Genomic DNA, 24464 nt, shown 5'->3' with positions numbered 1-24464 from the left:
GGAAAGCTTTTGATTCGATCACAGAGAAAGGATGAAAGTTCTTTTGTCGACATATGGTATCCCTGAAGAAATTGTTTCAGCCATAATGATCATATATAAGAATACCAAAACCATGGTGACGACTTCTTTGAAATAAAAGTTAGCGTACTACAGTGTAGCACTCTGGCACCCTTTCTTATTTGTGATCTGTCTCGATTACTGAAACACTCTGTTGATCAATATGGAAAATATGGCGTACCATTGTCTCGAGCAAGAAGCAGAGGATATCCAACAAAACAAAACTTGAAACAGGTGCCATTCTATTAGAACGCTGAATCCCAGACATAAAGAACGGTTTTACACGCATGATATTTGTAATAAAACACATTGTTCTATTTTCAGGACCAAATGTTCTTATTACATACGATGGATTTATACGTGGTTCTTTTTATCGTAGCTCCTTTTCATCATCGCTGTTTCGTTTGTGGTTGCTATACAATTATCTTCTTTTTATCCAGAAGATAATATAAGATGTTGGCTGAGAATTTTTTTTAAGTTTTTATTTTTTAGAGAATTGATTCGAAAGTGAGACCAATGTTCTTTCATCAACTAGTAAGCAAAATTAGTGATGTACAGAGACAGCGAGATAACATTTCGAACTTCGATTGTAAAGTTGTTTTCCTCGTCTGTGTTATTTGTACACGTATTCTTAAATGACTACGTTACAACTTTATTCCAGAGAAACTTTTGATGTCCCAGCACATCTTTCTGTCATCTGAAGCAATGCTATCTCCATCAGGGTCTCGTCCTGTAATTTGCAAATCTTGATGTAGAAAACAAAAAGAAAAATAAACATTTAAAGAAATATTCACATCATATGCAGCATCATTTATGTAGAAATATTTAAAATAGAAATTAAAACCAAATGAAGATGCAAATTTAAAATAAAAAGAATTTATTATTTTTTTTCATATGCCGAGACTTTCTGTATAAGATATATTTTCTTCCGAGCAAGACTTTTTTATTTTTCCTCATTGTATTGGTATTAACCGCGTATAAGGAGAGAGGCGAACCTCTCATTTAAATAGGAAATGTACATCAATGTCTAAGTCAGGTCAGGGTGATGTGTTGTGTGGTTGGTACTATTATATTTTCGATAATATCTAGTTCTTGTGTGCTTGCGTTTTTTATCGCCTTGTCTGATGTTGCTGTTTTATGAGTGACCGTCGATCTTCTTTTTTTTGCGTGGAAAGGAGTCACAAGGAGACATTCGCTGAGAGTTTTTACAAAGCTTTTATTTTACAGAGAATTGGCTCGGCAGAGAGGAAAACTAATGTGCTCTTAACTAATTATTTACTTATTTAATTAATATCTTAAATAATTATTTAGTTATTAAATTTAACATCTTAACTAATTATTTAGTTATGTAATTAACATCTTAACTAATTATTTACTTATTTAATTAACATCTTAACTAATTATTTACTTATTTAATTAACATCTTAACTAATTATTTAGTTATTTATTTAACATCTTAACTTATTATTTAGTTATTTATTTAACATATTAACTAATTATTTAGTTATTTATTTTACATCTTAACTAATTATTTAACTAATTATTTAGTTATTTATTAACTAATTATTTAGTTATTTATTTAACATCTTAACTAATTATTTACTTATTTATTTTACATCTTAACTAATTATTTAGTTATTTAATTAACATATTAACTAATTATTTAGTTATTTAATTAACATATTAACTAATTATTTAGTTATTTAACATCTTAACTAATTATTTAGTTATTTAATTAACATCTTAACTAATTATTTAGTTATTTATTTTACATCTTAACTGAAATGAGTGACGCACGAACAGAATTATCCAAGTAATATTTCGCAAGTTTTCAAAGTTTTCTACATTATTAACCAATAGCAGACTCTCATTATTGGATGCCTTCAGATCTGCTCCTCTAGACTGATATTTTTTTTTACAATGCACATTGCCACTTTGGTGTAGGGGCTACTATCAGGGCAACAACTACTGGGGTACTATGTTGGGATTTGGGCAGCAAGATGTCGGTTCACGTTACACTTGAACTTCTGTATGTCAGTACAGTTGGGGAAGCAGGGACCTGGAATGGAATTCCAGAGTCTATCAGTTCTGGGGAAGAAACTACTGGAGTAGAAAGATCTTTTACATCTAGGAATCTCTATTGTGTGGAGGTGAGATTTAGCAGCCTGTCGGGTTTGTCGAGGGTGTCTACGTCGTGGGGTCACAAGTGTCTGCAGTTCGCCAGAGCATTCACTATTAAAATACTTGTAGAACAGGCAGAGGGATGCAACGTTTCGTCGATGGGACAGAGGCTGAAGCTTAGATGCCAATTCAGGGCCTATCAGATTGGCGACCCTCTTTTGAACCTTGTCTAGGAGCGAGAGACTAGTAGCAGATGCACCAGCCCAAATGTGACAGCAATATTCCATACATGGGCGAATGGTGGCCTTATAGAGGTACAGGATATTTTCAGGTGTTAGTAGTTTTCTAGCATGGTAGAGAGAGCCTACCTTTTTCGCAGCGGCCCTGGCAATGCTTTCAATGTAATTGTTCCAAAATTTGAAAACCTTTGTATCCCTCACATCTAAAAACATGACGCCATTCGTCATCTTACTCTGATTTGTTCATCGTTTGACCTGCTGCCTCTGCCTCAACTCTCTGTCAATGATTCTATTTTGCAAATTAAGGTTATCATGACATGCACTAAGCGTGACACTAGCAAACTTAATCGCCATCGACGTAGAGGCCCTAATATGTAACAATTTCATAAAGAAGAGAGTTTATTTTGCATATGATTATCGGTCATCAATATCGCATAATGTCATACGTCACGAATCGCCTGCGCAAACGTTGAACTATTCTTGTATAATATGTTATAAATTTACAATGGAATTTCATTCCAAATAAAATAGCACATGCAGACTGATTGGAAAGGTTTATTCCAAAATTAAACGAACCGCTAAAAGAAACAGTGACTCCTTCATTAACTATATAAATTGTGATAAAATCGTACTCCACGATACGATAACGGAGTTACTAGTCTCACCTGTATAGGTTAAATTTAAAACTTAATTTAGTAAATATATTAAAGAAACAGCGAGGAGCGCCCGGCTCTGTTTAGTCGAAAAGTATACTTAAATATGCTTTTTTGTGTTGATTATACTTAAATATATTTTAATTCATGCAGACTTCGTATTTATTATTATAGAGTCAATTCTCCATTGAACATTATATTGTATTAGTTCTTAGTTCAAAAGATTTTTTAATGCTTGCGTACCATCAGCTAAAATCGAAGCCAAAACAGTTAGCGATCCAGTCGTGTTCCTTACTGTTTGAGTTATCGGCAAATAGATAAGAAAGATTTAAAATTAAACCACTTCAATCTATGAATGAATTTGTGCATGTGCAAAAGTAATAGAAATATGTCAGCAAGTCGAACATTTTGCTTTTCAACTTACCAACATACTTCTGTACACGTTATTCATGAATCCAAACAAAGATGTTATTCGTTATAAACCATCCTTGGTGTATGAGTACTATTTCCTGTAAATTTCCGTGTTATATTACCAGTAATTTAAGAGTTTATTAGTTAAATATATTTACGCAGACACACAGACACACAGACACACGCACACATATACTTAAATCTACTGTTTTATTTATAAAAGATAAATTAAGATTTAGGAATTTATTTTTTAATCAAATTAAGAAAACCTAAGATATATTTTATTTTAAAGCTAAGTGAACCTTTAAAAGAAACTGATTCCTTCATTGATTGAATAAAAACATAATTTGATAATAAGAATTGACAGTTAATCACGAGGATATTAAATATACGCCAAATTTGGAAAATTTATTGCTGATGAAAAGAAAGAAACTATGAATTGATTAAATAAAAAATTAATAAGGAAAACATATTTTCTTCTTGTGATAATATTTTATTTTATGGTTGACGTTTGGTGATATTGAATTCACTAAAGAAAACAACTATTTCACACAGGATATCAGGGATACACCCAGACGACAGCTTATATGAGTGCTAGTTAATTGTACAGCAATGTATGAAGAAATCAAAGATTTGTTTAAATTTTGTAAATGCTGCGCAATGGCAGCACAATTACGACCAATAACATTTAGCCTCTATAAAAATCTACAGTTGGCAAAAGAAGCCAGATTACTTTGGTATGCACAACACGCGAATCATTTCATTTTTCTTTTCATCCCGTTCCTCTTTATTGTCACGCTATACTTGATTGTAAGTGACAGTATGTGGTCGGTGTTTTACCCTCGTCTTCCTCCCTAGTGAAACAGTCGTATATTTTTATCTGAAAGAATTGTTAATGGAATGAGAAACCAATGTAGGCTTAGCCTCTTTTTAACTCTCAGACATGGAATCACTACGACTTGCATCAGAATCGGATGTGATGTGTAACTACTGCTGTCCATTACCGGTGCAGAACTGAAATGTGAAACACGTCTCCCAAGTGCCGAGGGGGGTCATTGATGACCATCGATTGTGGTTTCATCACACTTTTGACACGATCTCGTCTTAATTCCGACGTGGAACGTTTTTCACTCAAACTGATAATTACAATTGGGAAAGAGTCAAACCTTTTAATTGCTGTAAAGTTAGTAAATTCTGACGATTTAATCTGTAGATATGTTTTGGTGAATTATATAAGACACGGCACTGCGTTTTTCTTTCGTAATCTGCTGAGTGCGGCAAATTGATGGGTGATGGCGAGGCAGACACCACACCATTGGGGTAAAGTTCTATTAATACACAGCCTCCAAAGTCGAGCATCTCTTTCCTGTCTTATGACAGCTTTCTAAAATACCATTTCTCGAATGACAATATGAACAGGGGTGTCAGAACTTCGTTTAACCGTGTTCGATTCAAATTTTATGTGAGAGGAGCATACACAGGTCCATTCCACTGTCAGATTTCCCCGCGGTTTGTTTGATCTCTGTTAGTTAATATACTTTCTTGTGTGTGGCACAGTGCTCGCTTCGAATCCCGAGTTCAGATGTGTCTAACTGGACTTCCGATTTGTTGGCTGTCATGGCTCTTGTGAGCTGCGGCGGTGTTGATTGTGGAAATAATCACATATTCATTCACATTCTGAAGGTTTGGGGGTTAGGATTAGTGTTATGGTTATGGTTATGGTAATAGTCAGGCTTTGCTTTGCCGTACATGATTGAGTTTTGCAAAGGGAAAAACAATAACAGCAATGTTTGTTGCATTTAAGTCACGAAGCCGATACCTTCAAATAGCCTAATCTTGTAATAACAGAAAAGGAAAATACCATCTTCTACTAAAAAAAAAAAAAACGTTTACTTAAACTTTCAGAATAAATTACGTTTCGTCACTTACGGCATGAATAAAAACACATTTGATTCTTTATATCTCCTATAAATATGATATATGTTGCTTTTACTAGAATCTATATTCTTCTAGTAAAAATTAATTAACAAACGTTTCATTTGTTGAATCAATCTGTTTTAATGAGACGACACTGTCTTCATTTTTAAACATTTCTTCAGCGAAAAGAATTATTTTAATTAAATAATTGCATTTTCTTTTTTCGTGACAGATATTGAGAGCGATGAATCTGACGATTCCAGTTCAAGTGAAGATGAGAAGAAACTGGGTCACCAGTCCGTGAGCGGATCGAACCACGTCAGCAATTGTAAAAATAATAGCAATTCACAAATGCCAAAGAAGACCGTGGCACAGATTATGAGAGATAAAAAGAAACAAACAGCTTTAACATTGCAATGGTAAGAATAACAATTTTGCCTTTTCTTCTTCTTCTTCTTTTTCTTCTTTTTTTTCTTCTTCTTCTTCTTTCGAAGCGTGCCTTTTTGCATCAGAATGGATTTTTCTCCCCCTCCCTTCCAGTTAAAAGGTAGTTAAATTTTAATCAAAACTAGCTGAGCCATATCTCGACGTTTATACTTTTAAGTTTCTACATAAAATTTAGAATTATACTTATTAGAAAATACAGAAAAATCATTATGATGCACGTACTTGTCACGGAATGAAGATTTCATATTCCAAAAATCACGTGAGTTTGGGTAGTAGTAAACTAAAATACTTAGTTGTCACAGGTTAACGAAAGATAGAGCCCTGATATGGTTCATATAACAGAAGTTCGATTCCTAGGTAATGCCGGGTATAAGAACTGTTTTTCATCTTTAGTTCTCGATGTTCGAATGTTTTCACTTGCTGTGTTCTTTTTTTTTTATTAATCCTCACTAAAACGATTTTGTAACTCTTGCAATAATATTCCTAATCTGTAAAACTTGTATAGAAGTACGGAAACATCCAAAAATGTTAATGGAATAAAAAAGAAAGAACTTAGCAAGTTTTTAAGTTTTAAAGGAAGTGAAAAAGAAAGAGAAATGATATTTTGATTTTATTTTGTTATTTGTTTGTTTGCTTGTTTGTTTGTTTGTTTTTGTTTTACGGCATATCAACCCTTTTCAGGTTATTTAATGCCGAATCCAGTGATTTTGAAGAACAATTTTTTAATAGAGTATATTTGTCTTTTTTTTTTTAAGTCTGTTTCTATTTAACCCATAGTTGGGGCCCTAACAGGTACTACCACTCCAAGTCAGAGTGGACCTGGGAGCAAAGGCAATTAAAAGGTGGCTCCACACTCCCCAAAACCCGCAAGCTGGGGCCTCACCATCGGATATAGTTTAAGGTCATATCAAAGACCCACTATTTTGTTATTGAATACTAACAGGTCGTCTGACGTTGTCCGGTCGTAAAATACGCATAAATATTACATTTAAATTCATAAAACACTGAGAGATATGCATGCGAGTATGATGTTTTTTTCTAAACAGAACACTTCTTGTAAGTAAAAAAAATTATTCGAGCTGAAAGTGAAACCAAAAGCTAAAGATAGTGAGTCAAGTACGATAGCCATTAGGCCAGCTTGACACGGTCTTTAAAAAGAGTTGTCAAACTTACTTATTCTTAATATAAGGACTTTGCCCTGTGAACGATTCACACGTGAGCATTCGTGAAACAGCAAGCATTAAAAAAATCCAATGCCCCTCATGTACCAGTTTTGCGATATTGATTCTTTAACATCCTTTTTTCCAGATGAAAACCTCTTAAAATGTTTTCCACCTGTCTGATTACCCTATATACCAACTTTTATGTCTGTAGATCAAGGATACGTTGAGTGTATAGGTTGAAAAGTGTCCTCATACATACATTTTCACTTTTATAGATATAATAGATTTATTCAACCATGCTAACATGCTAACAAGTGAAAATCACGAAATAAAGATGAAAAATAGAAATTTACATAAACAATGTATTCGGTGCGATTCTCAAGTGAAACTTTTATTGCTATATAATTTATATGATGCGAGATTAATTCATCGTCACCCAAAAAAATTGATGACTTATATTAATATGAGATGCCTTAAATAAGGTTACCTAGGAATAGAACTTTGGCTGTTATATGAACCATATTAGGGCTTTACGGACAAATTATCTTTAATTGACCTTCCACAACTAAGTATTTTCATTTACTAGCCAAATACGAGGTGCCTTAAATAAGTTTCCAGGAATTTAAATTTGTCATGGATTCTTAAAAATTCAGTATCCTAATGCTATATATCTTATGAGATGACTGACCAATTTTTATGATGATTTCAAACGAACAGTTACAGCAGGAAGTTAAATAATACCTGATTGTCACAGCTGGTGAATTTAAAAAATACAATCTAGACGTGAGGACACTTTAGAAGAACGATATGCAATAAAATTATGTTTCAAACTTGCAATAAATGCCACAGAAACATATGGAATGCTTCAGACTGCGTTTGAATCGAGCATCAGTTTTTGAGTGGATTAAGAGATTCAAGGAAGGTAGAGTGTGAGGAATGATGAGGGGTGTGGGAGGAGTAAGTAAGTCAGAACACCAAAGTTGATTGGCCAAATAAAGAATATTCTGGATAAGGACCGTCGTGTGTCTACAGAGACAATATTTGCACAATTTTATGACAGTGCGGGAACACACAAAAAGATACAAGATGAGAACAAAAGTCCAAATATTCCAAGTAATACGAATTATAAATCCTCATCTCAAAATTTAGAAACATAAATAAGTAAAAACAATTCAATTTTGAGCGTAAATTCATAAAATCTCGCTTAAAATATTATTTTTGTTAATTTTTTTTTTTATAAATTTTTCAGTCAAATGAATTTTACTTATTACGATTTTTTCTCAATTTTTCTCCAATTATTTTTATTAATATCAAATATCTTAATCTAGTTTTATTTACGTAGGTTCTGTATTTTAAATTCAAAGTAAAAAAGAGAGATATTAGAAAACAAATTCATTTTTTAAAAAAAAACGTAAATAAAACGAATATAAAGGTATTTTTACTAATTATTACTTAAATTGATATCATTACATTTTTATATTTTTTGATGTGTTTATTTCATTGATGTGGATTTTCCTCCGTTGAAACAACGAAGGTCATCTGATCATCCGGGAGATGTGATGGATGACACGCGCTGAATTTTGAAGCAAGTGTTGCGTAATCACTAACTATTCCTCTCCTACTTGATCCCAGTGGTAATGAGAAATCCAGGATGACTGAAAACAGTGCCGAGATAAGCGGAAAGTGTACAACACCCATTTAAGTACTGACGCTGCTTAACTTCGGTGATTTGACGGGAACCAATGTGTCAACGTGGTTATCCTGTGTTCATTAATAAAGTGATATCATATGATTTTTTTTCAACTTTTAGGTCAAATGCTGTTTCGGTTTTTTCAGACGATATACGATAGGTGGACGATAGTGACTGAATAAAGTCGAGCTAAATTTTAATGGCGCCATTTGCTCTTTCGAAGATGTTACAACTGTTAATACTTAGGACAATCTTCCAACTGCTTCTATATTGATTTTTATAACAATATTGATTTATTCCAATTGATTTTTATAATGGACAAATAAGCTAACAACAATGATAATCGATTCAACATGAAATTTCAGCTTTATTTCTGTGCGATTTTTTTTTTTTTTCACTATTATCAATTTCATTCTTTTAATTGCGCAACATAACCATCTGGGTACAATAAATTCGAAAATTAATTGATGTACCCAAATGGTTGTGGAGATGTTGGGAATCGGGCAAAGGTTAGGGTAGGGTTGGGACGTAAAATAAATATCAATGTATAGTTATGTTGAGTGCTTTTATACGATTTCATAGACTTTACATATTACGTTTTATTTGTTTTTTGTTTTTTGGGGTTTTTTTTCTTGTTTTAAGAGACCAAATGTAAGCTTAACTCTCGGTTCTTACATTAAAATAAACTCAATTATGAAAAAAAAACTTAAAGGTTTATTAGAAACTAGCAGGACCCGTTGTCCGCGTTATCCGGTCGAAGCAACTCCCCCCCCCCCACCTCGTAAAAAATTAAACTACAGTTGTTGCTTGTGGCCAACACCCAACGTCCTAATGTTAAAAGCGGCTTTCGGAATAAATACTCTAACCTCCTCATGTTAAGAACGACTTTTGGAATGGACACCCCCTGACATCGCCATGGTAAAAACGGCTTTCGAAATAGGCATCATGTTTGCCCCAAATTTAACCTTGATATCTGTCGTCATAATATTCATTTGCTAAGACTATAAACGTAAAAAAAATGGGGAGCAGTGTGGGTCGGAGAGAAGTAGATTTGTTTATCGCGCGTGCGTACAAATCTGGTGGCCACTAAAGTATAAAGCATAATGCATGTCTTTATATCTTGAAAACTACTTGTCTCCGCTAAAGTTAAAATAGATTGCCTTATTCAGCATAGTAGACAGACAGTCATTTTAAAGAAAATTGTGGAGGTGGAGCTAAGGTAAAAATTTACCTAAAAAAAAACAACAAAAAAAACAAAGTTAATGTTTGAGCAATAATGTTTCCGTAGCCAATGTAATTTAGGATGAATGTGTAGTTTAGCGCCGTAAATTATTTGATAGACATAAAAATTATAAAAACTAATTATTTTTATATAAAGACACATTATTAGACCCAAAAGCAGAAAAAGATTTCATCTTTATTATTTTTTCATTATTAGACTAAAAGTATGTTATTCGAAGCCGCCATATTGCTTTTAAAAGGTTTAACAAATTTGGCTTTTTTATGTTCTTTCATGGAACAATGTTTTACTTATTAGCGTAAAAAAGGCCAAGAATGTTTCATGCATGGGCGAATGGTAGTTTTGTAGATTATGAAGTAGATTACGTTCTAGGAAAAGAAGCGTTTTGAAATAGTTATTGTTGTGGTCAGGTTTAAGGGGTCACAATTATAAGGTGAAAGAGTCCTGGGGTTCACTGCGAGCGGTTAAACTACGAGTGTATTCTCTGCTTGAAGGTAGAATGGTTTGGCATTATATAAGGTAAACTAATCTATATTTTCCATAGAAATAGGGGTGTACACTACACCAGAACACACACCCTCCGAAGATTTAGTTTGCCGAAATATCCCTATAGTTTTCTTTCTCAGGTTGACCTCCAAGGGGTTCGTCAGTTTCCTTTTCCTGCCAAAACGATGTATTTCGGTACGTATTTGAGAGAGTTCCAGGTCAAACGTGCCATACAGTAGGTCCAACATCTCTTCTTCTAAGGGAGTTTCACTTGACTCGTTCGGGGTGCGTGTGTATATCTGGTTAAAGTGATTTTTATGCGTGACATGTGTTCCTTCCACCATGTGGACCATATGTTCTTGATCGTTCCGTGTTCCCAGAAAGTCTTATTATACTTGTGCATCTGGAAGAATATTTTTCTCCCGTCATGTATTTCTTTGTGGAAACAGTTGTCTTTGCGGGGTTTTCCTGTTTTAGCAATAATTTGTCAGAGAATAGTCGTATTTTTCTAACGAAGATCACTTCTGCTGGAGACATTTGGGATGGTGTATGAGTACTCATGAAGAAATTGTTGCGAAGCTTTTTCCGGTGGAGTGAATTTTGCCTTTTCAATTCCCTCTTCAAGATGTCCACGAACCTTTCAGCCTGTTTGTTTGACCTGGAGTGATGTGATCCACTTGGAAGTCATCCGTGGAGGGAGAAAAAGCTGGAAAGCTATTGCGATGAATGTGGAATAAGTTAAATTGGAATTATCACATAATGGATACAAGAGGCATAGAATAAGATTATGGGAGTTCCATGATACGTTGGAGTGGTGAAGTCACGCTTTTTCGAGCTCAGAGAAAGCAAAATTTTAAAATCAGATTATCTGTGGAAGCCGTGCGAAAGAGACATTGCTAATAATGGGAGTTGTCTGTGAAAGCGGGTGCGAGAGACACCGCCGATAATATTGTAGGAGGAGAACTTTGATAATCACAAAGTGTGAACTCTTACTTATAACTCTGTTCGCACGTAATGTAAATATATAAGATAAGTTAAATACTTAATTAGCTAAGAGAACGTTAATCTCCCTCCTGTGTAAGTCAATCATCCCCCAAAATAAAACCGTTAAGAAACTTTTAGCGAACGTCTCCTTGTGTCTTTTCTGCGTTAAAAGAGGTTGTATTCGTCAGCTAAATGCAATGAATACAAGGGAAAATGATGACAAAAAAGAAACGCTGGCCTCTGACAAGACACAATAAATAACTCACGTATACATATTATAAACTTTTATTTGTTTTATCGAAAGCGTTACACATTAACAAGCAAATTATTACACAAGCTTCGCCCGATGCTTGTTTATAGTGTAACGTCACAAAGACATAATTGAAAATTGAAAAGAATAACAAGACAAGTGTTATTCTTTAAATATATCATTATTTTTATGTAAATCATGGAATTAAACCATATTTTTAAAATTCGGGTCTCTTTGTTTTCTACGTGAAGTTTTAGAAAAAACTTGAATCTATTGTCAAACGCCGTGTAAATTCATCGTCATCGCGTTTGAATAATTCTCTCTCTCTCTCTCTCTCTCTCTCTCTCTCTCCATATATATATATATATATATATATATATATATAGTCATCCACATACAGTACTGTTTCGCTGTTTCACAGCTCATCAGTGCGGCTAGACAGGCAACTACCACAAACAAGGATAACTAATGATTTTAACAGGTTTTTAAGAGTATTCAATAAGACAAGAGCGCAAGATATATTTTTATTAATATAAACAAATTTACATGGTCGCGACACTGGACATGCTAATGTTTCGGACAAATGGTCGGTTAAAACCAGAACTCTTTGTCGAGCGACTTAATAAATGGTTGTTTTCGACAATGGAAACCAGTCGTCAAAGCCATATATATATATATATATATATATATATATATATATATATATATATATATAGATATATAGATATATAGATATATATATAAATTGATAAATATATATAAATTGATAAATATAGATAGAGATATATTTTTATTTCTCTGAGTTTGTGTTCTCTCTTTGATAATTATTTTTCCTTGGTAGCCCTTAATAATTCCTAAATCTCCGTATATATATATATATCGTATAGCTATCTATTTATCTATCCTATATCTATCGTATCTTCTCTTCCTTTTTCTACTGCACGTGACTCCAGTATCGATACCGACCGATGCAACGTATTCTTCCCCTCCGCTTACCGCACCCCAAGTCTGGGATGAAAATCCATATCCTGACAGATGCAAGATAAATTGGTACGAGGCGTGGAAAAACCAAGACCGTTGAAGCAAAACCAATATTTGTCGAAACGCAAAGACAGTCGTGGGAAAACGAATAGCACGGTATGGGAATGCGTAACGGTTAAGATAGAAATGAGAAGAACAATAAACGTAGACACAGCTTTGATAAGACTTAAACGCCATCTGATAGTAAAGACATAAACGTAAAAAACAAAATCTCAAGTTAACATGATAAATGTACATATATATATATATATATATATATATATATATATATATATATATATATATATATATATATATATCCTCGAAACAGTGTTTCATGGTAAGCAACTGATGATCCCTTAAAAAATAAATTATTAGTATTATAGTAAATTCGAGAACGAGTTGATGCAGTGATTGCAGGTGATTAAATGACTTACTGACTAGATGGTTTTCTAACGAATGATAAAAAATATATATTTTTTTAATAGTTTTAAAGGTTAAAAACTTCAAAGACTAGTAGTCTGACGAATTCTCACAACAATAAAACGCGATAGTTTCTGTGTAGTCTGATTACCATATATATTTTCCTAATTTACTACCTAGTTCTCTTTACGTATTGAGCACTGGTGAAGTAAATAATGAAAATAAATACATAAACTTCCATGTAAATATACGAAATATTTACATATCTACATAATTATATAACTCAAATGACCTTTTAACGAGTGATGTAACCCACTTTCCGGTTTACAACATCCGGTTGCGCATGCGCGCATAAACATTAACCCATAACAACGTAAAAAGTAAACACAAATCGCTTCTTTTGCAGATTTTGACCTGCGCACTGAAATATTAATGTTATTATTTCAGAATTATTATTTAAAATGGGAAGAGTGGGGGTGTTTTGCAACTATTCTTTATCACAACTATACTGTCACTATTTTCTTAAAACTAAACTACTTCAACCCGTTGACAAACATAAGAACAATTGTAGTAAAGCCAAGACTACTACTACTACTACTATTACTATTACTACTCTCTATCCGTCCCTTTTCCTTCCTTCCTTCCTTCTTTCTGTTTTTTATTTTTTGTTTTCATTTCTAGATACAAAATAGTTGTGTCAGAACGGTGAATTTGTTGACGCATTTACTAATCGGTTTCAATATTAGTTTTATTTTATTTTATTTATTTAGGTTTTATTTTTTTGTTTCAGGTTTTATTAATTACTATTTTTTCTTTTTTTAGATTTTAAGTTTCTATAACTTGGTTGAAGGATTCCAATATGGGTTTTTTCTTCTTATATTTCTCATCGGAAGGTTCATGTGCGTTTTTGCTGCTAAATGACTTTCGTCGGCGTTCGATTCGTAGGAAAATCATGTTTAATTTTCGATTTTTGAGCGATTATTCGGAAAAATAGGTAACTTTACACGAATAGGGAGGATTTTTTTGTTCATGTTTAGGTGATCCGTCCGTGATTTTTCATTTTAATATATTTTCATAGAAATGTTTCTGTTATGTCAAAAAACAACTATTTTCTTTACGTCACAAGTGTCACGCTCATACATGAATTCTATAGCTATTATAACATACTGACCCGACGAGTCACGGGTAGTCTAGTATACATATATGAAAATATATATACATAAATATGTATATATATGCATATATATATATATATATATATATATATATATATATATATATATATATATATATATATATATATATATATATAAGGAATGAAAAAATACCAGCGGTGGTTGACGTTATGTTTTAAGAAAAATAGAAAAACCGAATGAAATTATTAAAAAGTCAACGTTTCGTCCTTATTTCAGAGGGCATCTTCAGGATAATTGAAATAATAAAAATGTAAGAAAAGAAAAAGTCATAGATCGTGCGAAAAAGACAGTTCTTGAATCCTACCCATGTCGGGAAGGACAAACATATATGTGCGTATGGGAAGGTTGGGTTGTTCGATGTCTATATATACACTTTTAAAAATGCGTTAAAATAAATATGTACATTTTTTTTTTCTGTAAACTTATTCATTTTGTTGAAATATTTAAGGAAAAACGGTTAGCCAGGATCTGTTTTGATATTTTGTTCTTTGATTATTATTTTCCCAATGCTAGGGGTTAAATGGTAGAAGCCTTTTCTTTGCGTAATAGTATTAGTATTCAATATTAGTGCTGATTCTAAAAGTCTTCTTTTAGCTCTATCTATCACGTATTTAATAATTTTCGCTTGATCTAAATTAAATGAGTGATCGTGTTCTGCACAATGGCAAAAGAGTGCATTTAGGGCGTTACCATTCCTTATATCTCTTCTGTGCTCGTTAAGTCTTAATTTCAATTTTCGCTGTGTTTCACCTATGTACGCTTGTTGACAGTTGTTACATGGGATGGAATATATACCGGCATCGGATGTGAGGGTTTTGGGAGAGTGCTTGGTAGTTTTTAATGTCTGTTTTATGGTTGAGGAAGTTGTTACCATGTATCTCTAGCTATTGGTGGTTGAGAAGGTGTCTTGTAATTATTAAAGGAAAACAAGCTTAGTCTTGGCAGCATTGAATGTGACCATTTTTGTCCCCATTTCACTACGGATTAGAGGACTTCCTCTAGTGTTTTGTTGTTTATAATGTTTATTTTATAGTTTGTGATATGGTTTGTATTATTGGGATTTATAGTTTATTTAAAAGCATATCTGAGAAACTTGACCACGTCCTATCAGCTTATCCTTCAGCTAACATTCACATATGTAGACACTTCAATGTTCACAATGTGAAATGGTTGACCCACTCAAACAAGACCGATGATGAGGGGGTTCTGCCATGATTTCACCATTGCTTATGACCTCACTCAGATTGTTCACGAACCCACCCGTGTGCCGGACACTGACGGCCAGTATGCGAGTCTCCTAGACTTTTTTCTCACAACTTCTCCTGAACTATGTTCAGTTTCCGTTCTGTCTCCTCTTGGATCTTCCAACCACTCTGTTGTATAAATGAAGATAAAAACAAAATGTAATAAGTCCTCAGACGTACCTCTCCATCGTACAGTATATCGATACACTATGGCTGACTGGGATAGCTTCCGTACATTTATATCGGATTTACCTCTGCGTTCCATATTTAAAAAGGATGTGTCCTCTATAGTATCAGACCTGACAGAATGGTTAGTTGTAGGTATAGACCGTTTCATACCCTCGAAAAAGTTCCAGCAAAAAACCTAACAGCCAGCCATGGTTCTCTCCAGAATGTGCTGCTGCCATTCCGCACAGAAATAATTTTTCCATTGTTTCCAACGTAATAGATGTATGGAGACTAAAGCCAATTTCAGGACTGCCAGCAGCCATTGAGGGAATGTAATAAAGAACGCAAGAGAGTTGTATGCTCAGTCCGTCAAGTCCAAAGTAGCTGAGCAGCGGCTTGGTTCCCACCAGTTTTGGCAAATAGCAAACAGAATCCTGAACAGAATCGTGTGCTCTATCCCAACTATCACCAATGGACTTTGGGTAATCTCGTCGGTATCAGACAAAGCCAAACTCTTTGCTAAGAACTTTGCAGCTAATTCTACCCTTTGCAACCAAGGCCACCAACCCCCAGTATATCCTCTTGTATCAGAAAAAACGCTATGTGATACAAATATCTGTACGTGATGTTGCCAAGCTAATCAAAAACCCTGATTCCAGTAAAGCAACCGGCCCTGACGGTATTCCAATTACGTCACTGATGAGATGCAGTACATCGAAACCCACTTTGGTTCTGGCGTTGTCCGTTGTCGATGCAATTACTCGATTCTATCTAATTCTGGGTTCTAGCTTTATCGTGAAAAGTGTATGTGAACTGGTATTTATATATATATATATATATATATATATATATATATATATATATATATATATATATATATATATATATATATATATATATACTTCAGGTTTGAGGTGTTCAAAGGTCGGTACTAATGAAGATAACGAGGTTGTTAAATAGTGCTCAATAAAAAGAGCAAAATAGTTTTATTATTATTATTTGAGGGTAAACAGTTACATATGGTCACTACAAATAACCATCTGTTTCAGTCAAAAGGACTTCCTCAGGCGAGTGAGAACCTATCGACGCCAAAAAGAACCTCTCGACGTTTTTTTCTTTTTGGCGTCGAGTGGTTATCTCAAATAATAATTATATATATATATATATATATATATATATATATATATATATATATATATATATATATATATATATATATAAACAGTGAGTTGAGTTTATATTTTTATAAGACAATCCCAGCCAATTAAAATAGCTCAATATACAAAATAGAGCAAAATAAATATCTTGTATTTTTTGTTTCAAACAATAATTTTTTGTCTAAAAATTCCATATTTTTACTTCACAGAATTTAACTATAAATCCTACAATATATATATTATTTAATCGCATAAATATAAAATAGATATAATTTATGCGTAAATTTTAAGTATTTACTTGAATAGTGCTTGATACATATGTAGAGCTAGGTAGAAAGTTATATATGTCATTTAAGCTACACAGAATATACCGCGTTTCATTCTCATGAAAATTCACCAGGCTTATGCTAATCACCTGTGTTTTTCTTTATTATTGAAGACAGAAGAATATTTTGTGTAATTATTAAATTTTTTGTTTTTGTTTTTTTTATTTTGTTTTTCACACCAATGCAGCAACACTTCATGGGGCGTGAGATTTTTAAAGGAAGTCATAGTTACAAATGTGAACGTAAATTTGAGGAGTGGCCTGAAACGCAAATATGACTAAGGGGGTTGGGGTAGATGCAAAAAAAGAAAAACGAAAGTGAAAAATCAAAGGTCAGAGGTTATAAGACTTGCAAGGGTTGATGGTGATTTAAGCGGACGTGCGCATTTCAATGTTATCATTTCGAACCTGTGGAATACGGGGAAATGATTTTCACAAAAGAAAGTTTTAAATCAAAATTAACGACTTTCAAATCGAATTCGTTTGTTCTCGTAAGTCATCGACAATTCTAAAATACATAAAGAAATGGATCAAAGTAATTCGTTTCTCTTTCTATATTCAACCCCCCCCTCCCCGCCGCCAAAAAAAATATTTTCTTTATTACCTTGGTGACAGAATGGTTTGGTGAGTCACTGTTTCAAGCCTTACAATTATAGTTTGAAGACGACGACAGAAAATGTCTCTAGGTTCTCTCTGTTGCTTTCACTATGATAGAGATACACACAAATATATAGACATATGTGAGTGTGTGTGTGTGTTTGTGCGTGTGTGTTTGTGTGTGTGTTTGTGCGTGTGTGTTTGTGTGTGTGTGTTTGTGAGTGAGCGTGTTTGCTTGTGAGTGAGCGTATTTGCTTGTGAGTGAGCGTGTGTGTGTGTGTGTGTGTGTGTGTGTGTGTGTGTGTGTGTGTGTGTGTGTGTGTGTGTGTGTGTGTGTGTACAGACTCTATATTTGACATAAGGAGTATTGAAATTTGGAAAAATCTTTTTAATCGGTTTTCGGCCAGATATTTGCCTGTCGAGGGATTTTGAAACTATATTAAACTCCTCCGCCAATTTTGTGTATAAACACTTGAAATTTTAGATGCAGCTTACTTGGACATAGATCAATCTTTTAATTTGATTTGAGCCCAAAACAATAAATGGTAAGGAGTCAAAATTGGGGTCAAAGTTTAAAAAAAAATGTCTTCTGCTTATTTTTTATCTAAACATTTTAAATTTTACATAAAGTTTATTCAGCCATAGGGCAAGCCTTTTAATCTGTTTTTGACCGATAATTTGGCTTCCAAAGAGTCAAAGTTCAAAAGATTTTACCTGCGCTGTATCTAGCAAACTATTAAGCCAATTTTAGGTCTAAACATTTCAAATTTTTCGTAATGGGTATTCAGATATGCAGCAAGCGTTTTAATCATTTTGGGGTGTAAATTTAGTTGCCAAGAGGTCAAAGCCAAAAGAGTTGACATTTGCAGACTTTACTGAACTCCTCCGTCAATTTTGGGTCTAAACATTTTACATTTTAGATGTAGGTTGCTTGGATATGCGTCAAACTATTTAATACATATACATATCCACATAAAGTTATGAACAGTACATAGGACCCGAGCAAAGCCGGGCTAAACGGCTAGTATATATATATATATATATATATATATATATATATATATATATATATATATATATATAGTAAGTTATGAAAAATATATGGAAATTAAGCTAAACAGACGCTTCTGCGTTCCATCACGGAATTGTCATGTCAAAATGTATGGAATTTGTTTTGGCATGTGTTTTAATTATGCATTTCGTGTTTAGTTTAGCGATCTAACCAATCAGATTCATTTTTATTCCCTACTACATGTTAATTTTTCCACTATCCAATGGCAGAGCTTCTCTGGGACAAATGTTCTGCAGACTTTTATTTCCTTTTCTTTTGTCCTCTTTTGTATAGGGGTGACCCATCATTTTTGTGAATGTGTCAGATTAACAGGTGATATTATTTCAACGTGTATGTACTTGGAGTACATTTCCTTTCTATATTAGATGTATTAGTTATAGGTTTACTTAATTATTTTATTTTTCTTGTGTAGTGTTATCCTAAATGAGGCTTTATTCTGTGTACAAAGTAGTTTGCTATTTCACATCTACTGTTTAATAGTTTCTGGAGGTCTTTAAAATTTCTAATTTTTAATTTCTCATATAATAATATATGAATAATAATATAATACTTATATATTTTAAATAATCTATGATAATATATGAATATTAATTGTTATATGAATATGAATATTAATATAATGATGTAATAATATAATACATATATTTACTAATCTATATTAACTTATAAATGATAATATAATATAATTATATAATACTTGCATATGCTAACTATTCTATAGTAATATATGAATATGAATATAATATAATATTGTAATACTAACTTATGTTAAGTAATCTATAATATGTAATATCAATATTTATGTAATATAATGATACTATATATGTATATGTTATATTATGAGCCTTTTGTCTAGAATTCAAATACACAACAACACATTTCGTATAAGCAACAGTCCGTTTTTATTCCTCGTTGTTCCTCTTTTATGGTGGAGAGAAAGAAGAGTGCAGGAGAGACATAGAGAAGTATATCGTTGCGTCCGCTTGATTGACAATCAAATCCCAATCTGCCAATCTTTTTTGCGTCACTTTTTTGTCAACTTTTAAAAACATCAACATAACCAGATATCTTTAATTGCTACATTCCTTCTCAAACAATAAAAAATTTTGTTTACATTCGTTAGAAATATTGAAACAATTCTGATTTAGCTGTCATGTTCCCCACATTCCATCCGCAGACGCGTGCCACACTTTTATCCATATAAATACATATATGTATATACACATATACTCATATATATACTAGCATGTCAACCTGGCTTAGACCGGGCCCTTTGTGTAACATATATAATATATACTACGTATAATAATATATGTTAACTAATGTATAATAGTATATGAATAATAATATAATAATATAATATTTACATATGGAAATTAATATATGAATATGAATTTTATATAATAATATAATAGTTACGTATTTTGACTAATTAATAATAATATATCAATAATAATATAATATAAATATATAGTACTGAAATATGCCATCGAATCTATAATATATGAATACAAATATAATGTTATAATGTAATACTAATATATATTAACTAATCTATAATAATATATGAATAATAAAATAAAAAATAAAATAATATAATAATGTAATACTTAAATATGTTAAATAATATATTTTCTTTATTTATTTTTTTTAATCGTTTTGTTTCCAGTTCGTAGAAAACACGTCAGCCATTTTAATTAATTTGTTGAATTCTTTTTTTTCTTGCTTTAAATTAGTTCGTAATACCCCATGTCTTATTAAAACAATAATAACTTTTTAAGTTTCATACAGATAGATAGATAGATAGATAGATAGATAGATAGCGAATGCACGACAAAGAAAGACAAAGAGAGAACTTGTTTCGCACATTATTGAGTTTCATTGCGATATGAAATTTAACCATAACTTTTTTTTATTTTAAACTGACTATTTTTATACTCTTAAACTATAAAATACAAGTTCTTTTGAAGAGATAGATAGATAGATAGATAGATAGATACATACATACATACATACATACATACATACATACATACACACATCGTGATAGAGCAAAATGGAAAGAGAGTAAAATGAAGAAAATTCTTAGAAATAAACTGATACATAATTAAGCAAGGTAATTTTCTAACAAACAGATCCAGAGAGAAGGAGAGTAGGAGAAATTTTAAAATCAAAGCAATATATTTTTTAATTAATACAATCATTTAAATTTTTTTTCTGTTTTTTTTCTGATTGTTTTGTTTTTGTTTTTGTTTTTTTGTTTGTTTTGTTTGTTTTTTTTTACTAGTATTGACCTTAGGATGAATGTGCCTCTTTGGAAACAGAAAAATAGACGTCCGGTATTGTTGACGCAAGTTTTAAAACTAAAGTTTGGTTTGGAGATGCGATATGTTTTTGGCGATTTCGTGTTAATAAAAGAAGCTGGTCACACCTTAAGGAATACAATTTTTGTATTTTTTACAGAAATTTGAAAATCAAACCAATGCAATGTTTTAAATGTTGATGTTATCAGCAAATATAATCTTCATTTACTCTTAGAAGGGATGATCGTCACGGGAAAACAGATAAATATGTACCCGGTGTTTCTGATGTGAGTTTTGTAAATTCTGATTTGGATGAGTGGCACGTGCTTGGCGCTTCTTAATAAAAGAAGCTAGTGGGTGTATGTGATTATGATTTTAGCAGGATATATTTACTTTATCTACTTCCTGTTGCATATTTTTTAACCGGACATTGGCAATTTGAACTCTTTTAACTTTTTCAATGCATGTTTTTCTTAATGCTGGTGTTTTTCTCGTCAACAGGTTGGAGGATAACTACTGCATTTGCGATGGAGTTTGCCTGCCGCGATGTATTCTTTACGCTCACTACTTGGATTTTTGCCGCCAAGAAACTCTTGAACCTGCGTGCGCTGCTACATTCGGTAAAGTGAGTAAAGCAAGTTTTATTTTCTTCAAAGACGAAAGAAAAAGATATTTCAAACATAAGCTGGACAAAAAAAAAACGCCGTGTACGCCTTGGTCTAGTCATTTAACTAGTAATGAAGTCTGGTTCCTTTATTATGATTACTCCACAGACATAAAGTTCCGTCCTAGCAAATGTAGCATCACCAAACTGGCTTATACGGACTCCCTCAACATTTTGATCAGCATACCGAAACCCAGCATCAGTGTGCCTATGATCAGAACATGAACTTGCGTCTTTTATTGCCAATGTGATAGTCCTTAGACCCTCGCTACGAAGGACTTCACCGTCGACTGTAAAGACTTCCGATGCTAGCTGACTCCAAGTGTAACGCATTGATTCAGTCACGAGGATTCGAAAGGATTCAGCATCCAACAGCGCTATGCGCTTCTTGTCATTAACAAGAACTTTTATCACGATGTACGCCACCTTTAATTTGAATTGGGAGAAAGTGACGCTGACATCTCGGCCTCTGTTATAGCTACCACTGTCGCGCTGCATGCAGTTTCTTGCCAGATGTTTCGGGCTCCCACCTTTGAAGCAGTTGACGTAGCCATTCCCACTACCCCGCCAGGTGTTGGTGCATATGAGTCCCATCTAAGTAGCACTGCAGCATTAAGATACTCATTCCTGTTGTTAACACAAATGAGTCTGTTCTGTAGGCTTTTACAAGGGAGAAATTTGATTTCCTCAATATCATTCCGTTGTTCTTCTGTTGCCGATTATATGTTTCCCGAGTCTTTTAATCGTAGTGTCAGAACTCGCTTCAGTATGGTTATTTCGCATAGCTGACAAGTCAGCACTAGATCCCCCAACCATTCCATTATTGACGTGTCCCTTGCTGCACCACTGAATTCGGGGATTAATAGAATATCGAATTGTATCAACGGCATAATTCTAACATAACAATAAATAAGTTTATGAAAAAAAAAGGAATTTAAATGAAGAGAAATATTTATTCGAATTCCTGTTTTCCTACGACAAAATTTAACTGTAATTTCCCCCGTCCTTTGTCTCTTGAATCTGTTGAAAAATCGTCCTGCTTCATACTCGTTCTTTTCGTAACAGCTTCTCTCACCTTATACAAAATAATAGCATATATATTACTGAGACTTCTACGAACCAGGATCTTTTCTTTCTCTATACTTCCCTCATTCCGTCACTCGACAGGAAAGAGAGAGGCCCACCCGTATGTGTAACTCACTTACGTTATTACTTCAATCGCGTAATCAATTTCCCTAAATGCTGTTTTTCAATTCTGCTACAATCCTGAAGCCAAAATATGAATTGAATCGGGTGGAAATTTGCTTCATTCTAGATTTATTTTAGTATTTTTAAATAGAACGTAAACAAACGAGATGAAAGAAACAAAAGGTAGTAACATCGGAATAGAACCGAAACGAAGAAAAAGTTAACAAATTTTATCCGAATTTAAGTTTTTTTTGTGCTTTCCAAGCATAAATAAACACGAATGCGTTTGTTTTTGAATTTTTTTTTTAAGAGTAGAAACACACCAGTTAAAAATCAAGAGCCACCTACATTTTCTTTATTTCATGGTTTATTCTTACTTTTCTATTTCTTAAATGCCTAGTTTTTGACATTGTTCGGTTCCATTTTGTACGCTTTATTAGAATAAAATAATCGACAACACAACGTTTAGTCTGTTGGATAACAGGAGAGTTTTAGAATCTATATATAAACAGCAACGTTAAAATGTTTTTGACAGCAGCGTTCATATAATCTGGTTTCATTAACAAAACTAAGGATCCAGTTTGTAACTCGTCTTTCCAATTCTAAGCTTCGTTTTAGTTTATATTCACTGCATACCTCTTTTCTTTTAGCCTTTTGCGACATCCGGTCAAAATCTTGAACGCATTTACCTTAGGGACTGTTCTGTTGATCCAATTACTAAAATTTTAAAAACTCGTATTGATCGGGATTGTTTGTTACTTCGATTTATATTCTTGTTTATGTAGGCATGTGTTTGGTCCATGTTATTTAAGAGTAAATCGAAAACTGAAGAAACACATCTACTGTGTTACATTAAATAATGTCTTAATGGAAATCCCAAGTGGAAGCTGCGATAGTTCTTTATTAAAGGCATGTTAAAAATAATTATCGACAATTTTTCAATTACGATTTTCAAATATTTCGTTAATTAATTGTTTGTGTTCGTAAAATCAATTATCGTCTTTTTAAATGCACACATATAATCATTCTCATCGATATAATCATTCTCATCGATTTCACATTTTATTTGAATATCGAGAGAAATAAAACAAATTCAGTTATGACATGTTTACAATATCGGGTAATTTTACGAGTTGTCCTCTGAATAAACAACATTTAATCCATTTTCTAATAGAGTTCCATCATTCAGCTGGAAATTATTACTACTCTAAACCCTCGAGTAGTTTTGGGCATTTATTGTAACATAGCGAATGTTTTGTTAACGACATATCAGTCTTATTACATTTACATATGCAACATGAAGTTTTCTAACTGCCGAACATCATGATCCTATGCATATTGAAAACATTATGATAGGTCTTTACATATCCGCATAACAAAAACGTTTGGATATATGTAACGTCTCGTTTGTATTGGCGGTGTGTATGCGCAGGGGGGACTATTCTACAT

General features: G+C 32.9%; 1 protein-coding gene across 1 annotated transcript in view; it reads left to right on the top strand.

Annotated features, from left to right (window-relative positions):
• The first annotated feature begins 5749 nt into the window (after positions 1–5749).
• LOC145276667 (DNA-binding protein RFX6-like) overlaps positions 5750–24464 on the top strand; it is a 182393-nt gene continuing 163678 nt past the window's right edge. Inside the window, exons 1-2 of the mRNA XM_080127854.1 lie at positions 5750–5817; positions 21665–21788. Coding sequence (XP_079983980.1) covers positions 5750–5817; positions 21665–21788 — 192 coding nt within the window. The remainder of the gene's footprint in view (positions 5818–21664; positions 21789–24464) is intronic.

The sequence above is a fragment of the Euprymna scolopes genome, chromosome 5 (genome assembly GCF_053919585.1).
Source record: "Euprymna scolopes isolate OS-2025 chromosome 5, ASM5391958v1, whole genome shotgun sequence".
In the NCBI taxonomy this organism is placed as follows: Eukaryota; Metazoa; Mollusca; class Cephalopoda; order Sepiida; family Sepiolidae; genus Euprymna; species Euprymna scolopes.
The sequence above is the reverse complement of the archived record's forward strand: the minus strand, read 5'-3'. Positions and strand labels throughout refer to the sequence as shown.